Source organism: Zootermopsis nevadensis, unplaced genomic scaffold (assembly GCF_977971745.1).
Source record: "Zootermopsis nevadensis isolate Lab colony 2312 unplaced genomic scaffold, Znev_1.0 Znev_ptg000061l, whole genome shotgun sequence".
Lineage (NCBI taxonomy): Eukaryota > Metazoa > Arthropoda > Insecta > Blattodea > Termopsidae > Zootermopsis > Zootermopsis nevadensis.
Genome location: NW_028259192.1, coordinates 22311068 through 22323996, shown reverse-complemented (window position 1 = coordinate 22323996; position 12929 = coordinate 22311068). Strand labels below are relative to the sequence as shown.

Sequence of the window (12929 nt, the reverse complement as noted above, 5' to 3'; positions counted from 1 at the left end):
AGAAATAACTTAATGGCACTGGGCCTTCCGAGGATAGTTAAGGATATGAGAAAACCTCTTTATGCCTACCTGAAGGGGAAGACCTCAGAAAGTAGCATCCAGGGCATCTGCCCCACGATGCCGTTGCAGAAGGACAGTAGGATGAAGAGCAGGAGTGGAGCCCAGGTGGCGCTAAGTGGCTCCCCTGGTTTCTGGGGCGCCACCTCCACAAGGGCGTACACAGCGAGCAGGAGGGCCGCCAAGGCGCTCCCCATGGTGCAAAACAGCGACAAGGGACGTTTCCCTATCCGCTGGACCGTGCACATCATGAACACCGTGCTCACGACACCGCATCCACCGGACACCACCTGAAACACGGGATGGTCAACACTGTGCCCACGTGGTCTACGAGGAGTGAGCGAGGACGCAAGCACTCACTGTGGCCCACTCGCCGCTGATGGGCATCTGGTATTCCTTGAATACGTGCACCATGAAAGGCCTGATTGAGGTTAGCCCAGAGAAGTGGACGAAGAAGAAGAATGGGATGACGAGCAGGAGGGGACGGAGCGTGGGGGGGCGCACCAGGTCCCGGATCCGGTCCAACATCTCCGAACGTCCCCCGCAGCAAGTGCTGCCACCTGTCGTCTCGGTCTCTGAAACAGAACAAAATTCATCGACGCTATTTATTGAAGTGTCTCGTGTATTTCAAGGTTAATTTCAACGCATTTGCCTTGGTGGGATTAGAGAAAACTAGACAGGAGGCTATGTGGGCCCCAGCTCCTGTTTGGATGCTGTGTACAAGAGATAATTCTCCTTCCCCTGCTGTTGCCAGCCTGTTATCATATCGCTAAGCTGACTTACTGGGCCTTCGTGATTTTACCTGCAACCACCATCGGTTTTCTCTTTGGTTCTATCTCCGGCTCCCCTACGAACACCGGGTTATCGAAGGCTGCACTCGTCTCTCTGATCTGCTGGCTTCCGGATGCGTTCGTCAGCAGAAGCATGGTCTCCTGGTGATAGCGGATCAGCTCAGTTAGCTCCTGTTTGACGACGCTCGGCTCCACCCATCCTCGAAGCCAGCAAAGGGCTACTTGAGCATCCTCTATCCGCCCCTTGGAGATGAGCCATATTGGGGCCTCGGGCACCTACGTAATAGCACGGGACAGAATCGATCATCGTACGGTCATACAGAAGTTTTGAATATGAAGTGTATTTTATCATCGGCTTATTTATTTATGATTTATCTGACGAAGCTCTCAGTAGTTCGCGTTATGTAGGGTGATGCGGCCGGGCTGTCCTAACTAACGTCTTAGTGATTTCTTCCTCTTTAAATATAAATTTTACATTAGTCTTTTTTATCTAGGCCACTATTACATTCAACATCTGTCATCATTTCCCCATCTCATTCTATGCCGCTGACAAACTCGGAACTTAATACAGCGTCAATAAATGACCAAGAGTGAATCTACCAGAGCAATATAGATGGCGGTGAAGATGGGGATGGATGCGCTAATGCCAGCAGCGGTCCTCCAGTCTGTCAGACTGCCGAAGAGGTACTCGAGGAAGAAGCCGCATTGGTAAAACACTCCTGCAACAGAATAATGGGCGTTCAACTCCACTTATTCTAGATCTCTTCACTTCTTGGGTGTGCTGCCTCCAGGGAAATAGCGTTCAATACCCAGGCCCAAAAACCATTTACGTTCCTTGATCTGAAGAAATTAATTGATTTTATGAAACCCTAAAGGTTAACTGCCTCTTTCAAGAAATGCCCGTTACTGAGTCTCGCTCACAGACTCTTTATTCCAGAGCGTCCAGTTAGATCCTGTTTCTTTAAAATTACCCTCGCATCTCCGTCTAGGTCTCCAAATGTTCTCTCCCCTTCAGGTTTCCTCCCTCGTGCTTACGTCACGCACCTGCACAGGCTGTCATTACGCCCCTGATCTCTGGCTGGCACACTTCGCCGATGTAGCTGTTGATGGGCGCCTCGGTGAGTCCGATAGTGACGCCGACCACGACGCTGGCGACACAGAGCACCGCGTAGTTTGGCGCCGTGCACATGAGCAACCAGCCCAACAGGAAGGGCACGTTGAGTAGCATCATAAAGCGCTTTCGACCTAACCATTCCACTAGCATTCCAGAGCTCAGGCTACCGAACGGCTGGCAGATGTACGCGATGCTTCCTGAAACAGAGAGGAGCATCGGGAGTCACTGCATCTATCGCCGCCGACTTGCGGGGGTCAAGAGTCACTCACCTAGCCATGAGGCCTGTACGTCGTCCAGACTTAAAGGACCTTCTTTCTGGTGTAGCTGAGCGATGAGGATGGTTGGGTACGCAAGGGACAAGTTGAGATCCAGCAGCACGAAGTTGCAGGCAACACTAGCCAGTACCTGCAACAGCGACCGTCAGCGTTACAGGCGGCAAGAGAGATCCGAAGACAAGGTACACATGGAAAGAAAGGACTGAGAACTCCATCCCGCAGTCGATGGAAATGGTAAAAGGAAGGTGAAATGATGTGCAGTGAGGCTGGAAACCGTGAGATTTTGGATGTTCGCGTCGATGAAAATTTTTTAGACTGCTGAAGTTTTAGAGAAAATTATTGCTTCTACCTCGGAAACATTGGGAATTGAATTGAATTGAATTGAATTGAATTACTTCAGTTCTTGCGTAGTGAGCAGAATGTGATAAAGGAAGAAATAATCAGAGAAAGTGTTCAATATTTTTTAAAAAATATAATAATACATACTCGTAAACCCAGCATGTGATTACACTGACCTGAGGAAGCACTTCTCGGAAGCGGCTGATGTTTTTCACTTGTCTCTGAGATTCTGCTGCCGCCATGTTGGTACCTGTGTTACCCCGCTCCATCGCGAGGGGGAGTAAGTTTTACCTGCAATAGAACGCGGTAGCTCGTTTAGACTCAGCCACGACTTACTGTAATAAAGCTGTCCCGCTACACGCCATGTAGGCGCTTGGGCGGAGAGGTAATATAGCTCCTACTCATTCTTAACCTCGCCACCAGGTGGGGGTGAGTGATTAGAGTCACGCCCCGGCCGTGTTTTACCTTCGGGGAAAGGACCTTGTTGTCCATTGGATAGGAGATTTGTTGGGCCCCTGAGACGCAGAGGCGACAGGAAAATATCAGAAGAGTCATTCTAAAACCGACAGGTTATCTGCATTCTACAACTTGTCCTTGTTAAACGGCGTTGTTAAATGGCGTTGTTAAATGGCGATAAGCTGATAATGAAGGAATTCCGTGCCCCGTGTATGGTCTAATCTGGGCTTAAAATGGGTTGGCAAAATGTATCACCGATTACGTCCCATAAGGTAAGCACATGGCCACAAATTCACGTAAAGTAGGAAAGCTGACCAGTTGTTCTTTGTAATGGCGTTGTGTTGTGTTTTCTATGCGGTACGTACTGAATTCTTAAATATTATTTATAAATGACAACTCATTGCGAAATAAACGCAGACTGATAATCTTGGGCTTTCTAGGTGACGTCATTAAAAGTAACATCCTGCAAGACCCGTAGCCTATCTGATCCCTGAAGCTTCTGCTAAAATTAAATCTCATTTTCTTCGACACGTGCAGGCTGACCACACAAACTAGTCACTTTACGTATTACATACGACACAGCCTTGGGTATATAACGCACGTTCTTACGCGAACACGACTTTGTAACATTGTTTCGAAACCTTGTTTGGATGTTTCCTAGAGGTTTGTTAATTTTCCTGCCAAGAATAACCTCAGGCGACGATGTAGGAGGAACTTGTCCGTAGTTTTCTGCTGGGGAATTCCCAGATATGCGGTGGATGCAAGTGGAACACTGAGACAACTCTCAGCTTGTGATTTAGCTCAAGAAGGGTCCATAACATGAAATAATTTATTAAAAAAGATTTACAAGTGATATTTGTTGCGCTTTTTTTTAAAAAAATATTAGTTATTGTTATTGATGTTTAAGAACCTCCTCTCATGTTATATAAACCGAAAGTTCATTACCGCGTTAACAAAACTCCGCCACTGGATTCCAACCAACCTTGGGCCCTCATCGGTATCTGGTGGAATTTATATATTTTCAACTCTCCAATAGTAATCTAATCCTCGTAAGGTGTCCCAATTCTCGGTCCTAATTAAATGCGCTTTAATAATTGTGTCTGCTAATAAGGTCAACTTAATTGATTTGGTGTAATCAGATGTACAAACAGACAGGTGTTACCCGCTATTCTTACGTCACGAGACTGAAATTGTGAGATCACACCTCGAGCTGTCTTAACCTTCAAGCATTAAGCATATCTACCGTTACCAGAAACGAGGCTCTGTCAATCGAGTCACGGAGGAGTCTCTTGTAAAATTTTAAATTTTCGGTGTTTATTTAAATCGGTGTCAGCAGTTGCAAATAAGCGAATAGGCGAATAGATTTTGCGCTGTGTACATGATCACCAAACGCCCTTCTGCATTGACGCACAAATGGGATAATTTTCCGATATCTGTATTACTTTTTTCTGGTTTTGTTTATTTGATTACAGAGAGAGCAAATGGAACACTGAAATTAATATTGTGAAAGGCAAAAACCAGTGAGACGTCATATTTGATGACGTCACAGCACGGGCTAGTCCATAATTTCATTGCGGCAATGTGCGCGAGGTCGTAGAGGAAAGTCACGCACGAAATGCACAACCCTGAAGGTCGGGAGATTCTTTTGTGAGGGGAGATTTTGTTTTGATTGAGGAAGTACAGGACAGATACGAAATGTCTCAAAGTTTTGGGTGACGAAAACCGGATCAGCAGAAGGAAACGAATAGGAAGAGAGGAGTGAAGATGAAGGAAATAAAAGAGAGACATGAAAAGTAGAGTAGGTAAAGAAGTGAATTAATTACGTTGTTAAGAAAGATTTTCCCGAACAAATGTGAAACTTTTTAAGCCCCACGAATGGTTCGATATTCTCCATTATTAAATGTAATTAAAATCACTTTACTTTTCCGTCCACGTGTCATTTGTCACTTGGTTTCGTACGTTTTAACTTTTTAAGAGCCACAGTTCGTCTGATTAATATTTAAGAATTCAGTCCGTACCGCGAAGAGAACACCGCACTTCACCATTACAAAGATCGACTGGTTAACGCTGTTTAAGGAGATAATCGCTGCTTAAACTGAGGATCGTAGGCAGAATTCTGATTTGCTGAATGTTAATTGATGCCAGTTCCACTTTATTTTAATGATTAATATATTTATAATGATTAATGTCGTATTAAAAGTAAGCAAATAATAATGATTTCTAAACATTACTTGAGCTTTCTTCCAGTTCGATGATTCCAAATAGATTACTGTTGGTTAACCGGATTATTGTCTTTTCTTCATAAGAAAACTTTGCTATCTCACGTAAGAAAAGCCGACCGTTTCGCTCCGACGTGTTCTCGCAGACTAACAACCGGTATGGCAGTTGTTTTGCCTGAGGAACCAGTTAATAAATTCTGTGAGAGTCGAAACAAAAATGGTTTAACTCACATTTCGAGATCGCGTCTGTCCTTAAGCGAATTCTATTGAAGTACTCTTAAAACATAAACAACGCAATCTCGCAAACTAGGAAAATGGCATAAGTGACGCGCGGTATATTTTCTGAAAATCGACGCTTAGCTCAGAAATAATGATCTGATCATTATTACTACGGACACAAATACGCCTTGGTGTATTTTGTTAGAGTGGTCTATATTTAATTTTTAGTGTTCGCGGTAAAATGTAGCTGTAACCCCTTCAATCAATTGTACGGTTCATTTTAAGAGGTTCAAAGTGCACAAAACCAGATTCGAAACAAAAAAAAAACACAGTCCGAATAAAACTACAGTATTCAGTGTTTCGATCAACAATATAAAAGGATTTCCTTTGCATTTATTGGTAAAGAAATCATAATTACAGTAAAACTGTTTAGATATTACAATATTAAAGTAGTGATAAAGGCATTTAACACTTTAGACAAACACCCGTGCCCCAAACGACTCTTAACTGATCGTTACAACAAAAGTAGTTTATAAACTTTAAGACTTCACAATTACGCTGCCTGCCACATTGAACGCGCAGCCAACACTTTCAAAGTACAAAACAAGGAACTTACACAATCCGTCCTTGATAACAATGAAACATCTGGTTACTCCTAGCACGTTCCGTTTACGAGACACTCGTATGGCAAAGAAAATATATTAAAAATTCTAAACACTTCAATAAGTACATGTAATTTTATAAAACTAAGACACTGACCTTATTTCGACGCCTATAATACAATATTTGAACTTTGATTGTAATCGGTCTCGCTAGATGTCAGTAGAAACGATGTAATTTAAACAGTTGAGGTCACACGTCCGCCTGTCCTTCACGTTATTAGCACGTAAGTTATTGATTTGCACATTAAAATATACAGGATCTGATGATATTAATAAATATATTGCAAAACTTCTGTGTGATACTCCACCTAATTATATGACGATGTAGTTAAACGCCTGTGTAAAGTAAAGTTTGTTTTTTAAATACTTGCAGAATTGAAAACTTATTCATAACCTGAACAAAACACAATTAATATTATCATAGCTTGAGGCTCTTGTTTTCCTTATGTAATAACATGAAACAAAGAAACTTGTTTTTCCGTGGGTTACGATTCGAATGGCTGATAATGATGGAACAATACATGATCACTACTCGGTGCAAGAGTGGCGCATCGCGGACAGAAACCGACATTGTAAATGAAAACTGTTTATAAGTGCAAACCGTCTTCGTACTTTTCAAAATGGCGTGTAGGCTGAGGTGGGCAATACAAATCTCGTGGTGAATTTCGTTTTCACAAACGAGGCACTGGTACGACAGGATCATTACGAACTAGCGATTCCAGTACGTACGCTGTAAAGGAAATACCAACCTTTGGGTCAACCGAGATAGGAAGACTTCGATGAACCAATAGCGCTTTTCAGTCCTTGCCAACTCCTCATTCCTGAACCGTTACCTGCACCATAAGCCACTCTTCCACCCACACGATATAACCCACGTTTACGAACTCGTTCTACTCGGCCCTGAAGCTGTAACTAACCTCAGCGTTGCACTATTGTTGCGTATTTTAGCGTTCCTTGCACGAACCTCAAAGCAGTTGAAATGTCGTTGTTAAATATGGTAAGAATCAGCCAGTCACTTGCAGTTTATCGTATCATATTAGCCCCTACATAACGTGCGCTATCAATAACCTTAAATATTATGAGTCATCGCCCTGATTACATAAATTTCATTGAAAATCTTCAAGGAAAGAAATCATTCTCTCTAGAATGAGAAAATAACTCCTTATAGGACCGTCCATGTCTCTCTGTCTCATTTTCAGTGTGAATCAAAGTCGTTATTGGGTCACACATCTGCAACAATGACCTCACATCACATTATTGCAACAGGGATCTTAGATACCATTGTTACCTTTGGTATCATTGGTTCATTTGTTATTCCCTTGGTTGCCCTGCTGATTTCATAATGTGGCGTGAGGAATACCCCTGGTTTTTAAGTGGTAGAACTTCCAGTAATCTCGCCTCTGCCCTCCTAATAAGATTTAGAAATCTGTTCGTATCTTCAGTGTCCTCAGAATTACTGTCTTTCCTAGGTCTTGTGTCGTACTCCACAGAACTTGATTTGAGTCTTGGGGTACATGCTCAGACCCACGTTGCAGCATCAGTTTGGATGTAAACGTCACTCGAGTAATGTATTCTTACATTCATGTTATCTACAAACATTTTTCATTCTCACATGAATTTCCACGAGGTTCCCTAATTCCAGAAAATCAACATTATAAGTGTTTTGTAGAATTCCTTTTACCTTTTACAGGCAAGATTCCACTTGTGGCCATGTCTTTTTCAAGTTCCTCGTGGTATTTGGAAATGTCCAGAGGATGCATGGCATCTGCAGCTAACAAAGCAGCTGGAAATTCAGAAGTTCAGAAATTGGTTGAATTATTCCTGGCGTGCTTAATTAAGCACTACGGTGTATGGAATTAGATGTATAGCTCCACACATTCACAACCTTGTCACCAGGTAGAGGTTACTGGTTAATTTAACATTGTAATTACTCTACCCCCAAAGTAAGAACTCTGGTACCCATTGGATAGAAGGATGGATGTTGTCATGGAAAGATAAATCCTGACCTGCTGGGGATCAAACCCTGGCCAGTAAGCCAAAAGCTAGTCAATCATTCTGACTCTAAACTATCTTCCCCTGAGTTTCCTCTGCGGAGTAAGTTGTATAGAATTTCTTATATACAGCAGCAGTTCCCAGTTTGGTCATAAGTTTTCCTATGTCTTGAAACATAAGTAATGTACAAAAGATTGTATAGTAAATAGAAGATAATGTGAAGCTATGAATTTGCATATCTCATGCCATTAACATTACAATGTATAAACTCTACAAAAAAGAAAATAAACAGTGGTTTTAAATACATATTCATTGGTGTACAGTGTGCAAAATATAGAGCTCAGCAAATAAGTGGAAAGCAAATTGTGTCAGCTACTTATTAGGGTCCATAGTGAAGGTGAAGGGTAGCTTGCCCTTACTGAACCTGATCTTGATGGAAAACTTCCATCTGAATATGCATTGAGCAATATTGCAGTCAAACAACAGTGTAGTTTAGCAAATCATGATGAGCAATATCTCATTGATAGATCAACTGGGTTCAATCGTAGGCAGAGGCTTTTAAAGTCTTCTGCATTGTAACTGGAAAGGGAAAAATTTAATAATTTACACTTCACATTGGTTTGTCTGAAGTTTGTCAGAAAAAAATGGCTGCTTTGAAGAGTTAAATTCGTAGAATGACTTATTTTTACATAATTTATAATGAAATCCGTAAACTCTCATGTAAATCGAAATTTGTATGTGCCCTTCCTTTTCGTTATATTTTCTGAGCTCAAATCTAATTTGTTTGTTGCCGTATAGAATGCAGAACTGTAGTGCACATTGACTTGGCCACGAGCATCAAACTCCAAGGCTGCTTCTCTTTATTATAATCTGTGGTGATGGGCGCCCATGAGTTTAATAATCTGTGATATCCACTAATATTGAAAATGGCTGCTTTAGTTAGTGATCTTGTTGAAGAGGAGGCTGCAGACTTGCAATTCCCTAAAGGTAATTATAGGAGTATAAAAGCTGCTAAGTGTTGAGAGAATTAAAATGAGTGATATTTGTGTATGCACGACAAAACTGTATTTATCATAAGCTGGTGTAAGTAATAATGATAATTCATGTTGCACAGTGAACGGTCGTAATGCCAGTAAACAGTAAAATACTAATTTCTTGTGATAAAGAATAATGATAATTCGTAATTTCAGAGTGAACAAAGTTGTGCCAGTAAACGGTACACAGATAATTTTGTGTGTTTTGTTTTTCAAACAAGATGAATAGCTGCATTTGATACATCTTGTTTGCAGACTGGCTGTGTGTGGTGGGGCAGGACACCACTATGACATCTTCTGTGTGTTATGTATGTTCTTCCATCCTGCGTGAACCATTCATATGTTGTGCCGATTGTAGTATTGCTGTGGAGATTTGTTCATCGTGCTTTGCAATTGGTGCTGAGCTTGAGCCTCATAAAAACTGTCATCAATACATTGTTGTGAAAAGTGAGTTCCCTTTATATGAGGGATCAACATGGACAGCAAATGAAGAACTTGAATTACTGGATGCGTTATTCAAATGTGGGTTTGGAAATTGGAATGATATTTCTCATTATGTGCATACTCGATCAGCACAAGAATGTGAGAAACATTATGTAACATTCTACATTGATAACCCTGCACCTGAGCTGCCAAAATTTAACAATGACATCCATACAATAACCTCAGAACCACCCTTTGATTATCGACCTTTGGAAACAGAGCTACCCCCTCGTTATTTGCCTGGTTCTAGTAGCTATCGAGCTCTTGGTGGGTATAATGCAGCAAGAGGTGACTTTGATGTTGAATATGATAACTATGCAGAGGCAACCGTCTCACAACTTGATGTCAGTACATTTGAACCAGATGACCCATATTATGAGATTGGAACTGCTCTACAGACAGCAATAGTGAGCATGTACAATGTGCGCCTGAAGGAGAGAGAAAGACGAAAACGCGTGGTCCGAGACCACGGTATAATTGCTGTTCGGAAGATTTTCTCATGGCTGCACCGTTTCGAAACCACTGTGACACGAACGATTGCCGAACGACTGCTGTTATTTATGCAGTTGATGTCTGGTATTGATTTTGATTATATAATGGAAGGATTGCATCATGCAGGCAAGCTGAAGCAGTACATTCTTCGCCTACAAGGACTCCGGGAGAATGGCATCACTCGTTTTCACAGCTGCCGTTTATTTCAGAAACTGCTTCGTATCAGAGAGTCACATCGCAAAGAACGACGACTGTTACATTCTTCTGCCTGCTGGCGTACTGTCAACAATTCAGTGCCATCCCTCAGCCCAGCTATTAAAACATTTCCTAGTGTTATGAGACGGCCTCCTCCGCCACTTGACATAGTTGGTCTGCCAGGCTATGAACGGCTGTCACCAGAAGAACGTCAACTCTGCTCTGCCACAAGGCTTGTTCCTGAGTCATACTTGGAGTTTCAGCGGATTCTTGTAGCAGAATGTAAACGTAACTCAGGCCTGAAACTAGCCGAGGCAAGAACACTCATCAAGATTGATGTGAACAAAACAAGGAAGGTGTATGATTTCCTGCTGAAAGAGGGCTTAATACATCAACCATCTTAAGGGGCATCATGTGTCGAGTTTGTTTACCAGTGTTATGGTAGCCAGTGACTTGAATGATGTTATTGTTTGTTGTTGCATTTTTTTTTAGACTGTTCATTTTCTCTTGAGATAGTTGTTTGATTTCGTACTCGTTTCTGTCCATAAGTTTCTCAATAAAGTCAGATGAAACATAGAGCATGTGTTGGTGCAGAGTTTGAGAACGCTGAGACGCTGCTCATTTCTGAGGTCCACATGTTGCTGGAGCATCGGAAGGCACAGAATGAAAGCGCAGAGGAGGAACAGGAGTTTTCCGAGGTGTTCATGAAGACGCTGACGTACACCAACCGTTTCCGCAAGTTTAAGAACAAGGAAACAATATCATCTGTTCGCAAGTAAGCTTTGCATTTCACGTCTCTTCTGTATAACCATTTTTTTTTCTTTCTAGGTTATTTAATTTGTGGAATGTTATATCTTCATTATAGTAACTCTTGTTTATGGAAAATTTTGGTAGATTTACCACTGAAATTAATGTATGTGTTATTGTACTGAATGAAGTTGCCTGTAGTGTTGGGTACACTGCTTTACCCTTCTGTCTTGGTTTCAGTTTGCTGATGCAGAAGAAATTACACAAGTTTGAGCTTGCGTCCCTTGCAAACCTGTGTCCTGAAACTCCAGAGGAGGCGAAGGCTCTTATACCTAGGTACGCGGAGATCCAAGTAGCATACATTGAAGTCTGGGTGGTTGAAACCGAGAGTAATGTCTGTAGGAATAACGTTCTGCTGTGGCCGAGATAGTCGCGGATACAGTGGGTCTTGTATATGTGTTGTTACTACCAACCCTCTACTCTTCATGGCTTCTGGTCTCTTCTCAGTAGGTGAAAATAAGTGAGGATGAGTTGACCTTGAGAAATGATGTCTCATGGTCATTTGTTAACGGGAAGTACCTGATGAGTGAACAGTTGTCTCCCCTAACAGGTACGACTGTCCACAGACCGGGAGAAAAGCCCTGCAGGGGGAAGTCGTTTCTGGGGCGGTGCAGGGGGGATGTTTACTATCAAGTGGACTAGAGGGCTGCTATTGGTAGGAATTTTCATATGTCAGAGTTTTACGCTACTACACACAGACTGAAAACATAAATCAGTTAAGAGTAGCGTGTAGTGATTGCACCTCTAATGTGTTCTGCGGATGTTGCGATAATATTCTAGATTAAATCACTGTGCCGCTGTGAGGTAATCTTAAAGCTGTACCCATCAGAACACATGAAAGCCTGTCGTCTGTCCTTCATTCAGTGGTTGTGGAACGAATGCTTTTAGGATGGGTTGTCACTCACAGCGAAATCTTGCGAATGCGCATATAACGAATTCGTAGCAGGGCTTTTCTCCTGGTGTGTGGACTGTACCTCCATAAGGGCAGCAGAAACTGGGCGACTTGCCTGTATTTTTGAGGTGCAGTAGGAAGCAGGAGTTTAGGTCACTACGCTGTGATGTTCAGTATTATACAGTTGTTGGTCCATACCGTATATGAAAATCTATTTTGTACCACAGTCTGTCAGTCTTGCCACCACAGAAACGTGGCCACTGTTTTAGTGAAAACACCCAGTCAAATATTGCCGTTAGTTTCTTGGAATATTTCTCTAATGCTCTTTGCATATCGTGATCACAATTTCACTGATAATGTGTGTCTTTATTTTGCTCGTCCTGTTATGTTTCAGCTTGGAAGGGAGGTTTGAGGATGAGGAATTGAGACAAATCCTTGATGACATACAGACAAAACGGAGTTTGCAGTATTGAGTTCAAATTATGAGAGCTGATATTTAATTGTATATTCAGGACACAGTATTTTGGTTGCCTCAGGCATTGTAAAGTGAACGAGTACCAGAGATTAATATAAAATGAAAATTTCAGGCTTCTCTCGATCTGTAAATGGACATAAAGCATGTTTACTTGCAAGTGCTAGTGTCTGGATGCTGTAGCGTTGTCTCTTGCGACAAATTTTTTTACCTCCTGCCGAGTTTATGTTCATTACAGTGCGACAAAGCACAAAGTTATGGCATGGAAACAAATATTTTGTTTCCTTTTAGAAACTCGCTCTTGGAATAAAATATTAAGCTGTGTGACAGCTTGAGTGTGTTACGCTAAGCCTTATGGAAGAAAGATCTACAGTGTGTCCCAAAAAGATGTATACACATCCAATTAATTAAATAAAGACATTTTAATACA

The 12929-nt window shown here is 41.9% G+C and overlaps 2 protein-coding genes across 4 annotated transcripts in view; one reads left to right on the top strand and one right to left on the bottom strand.

Annotated features, from left to right (window-relative positions):
• Nucleotides 1-5411, bottom strand: part of LOC110830319 (facilitated trehalose transporter Tret1-like) — a 5964-nt gene extending 553 nt beyond the window's left edge. The window contains exons 1-8 of the mRNA XM_022065059.2: nt 5264-5411; nt 2753-2867; nt 2232-2367; nt 1893-2159; nt 1449-1567; nt 860-1124; nt 418-632; nt 70-347 (exon numbers count right to left, since the gene is read on the bottom strand). Of these exons, the coding sequence (XP_021920751.2) occupies nt 70-347; nt 418-632; nt 860-1124; nt 1449-1567; nt 1893-2159; nt 2232-2367; nt 2753-2845 (1373 nt within the window). The 5' untranslated portion in view covers nt 2846-2867; nt 5264-5411. The remainder of the gene's footprint in view (nt 1-69; nt 348-417; nt 633-859; nt 1125-1448; nt 1568-1892; nt 2160-2231; nt 2368-2752; nt 2868-5263) is intronic.
• Nucleotides 1-12929, top strand: part of LOC110830318 (DNA-directed RNA polymerase II subunit Rpb4) — a 27734-nt gene extending 14805 nt beyond the window's left edge. The window contains exons 1-4 of one of the 3 annotated variants that reach the window (XM_087341050.1): nt 5519-6356; nt 7823-8028; nt 8923-9111; nt 9414-10904. In XM_087341050.1, coding sequence (XP_087197176.1) covers nt 9051-9111; nt 9414-10732 — 1380 coding nt within the window. In that variant the 5' untranslated portion in view covers nt 5519-6356; nt 7823-8028; nt 8923-9050 and the 3' untranslated portion in view covers nt 10733-10904. The other 2 variants (XM_087341051.1, XM_087341049.1) reach the window with 2 other exon arrangements.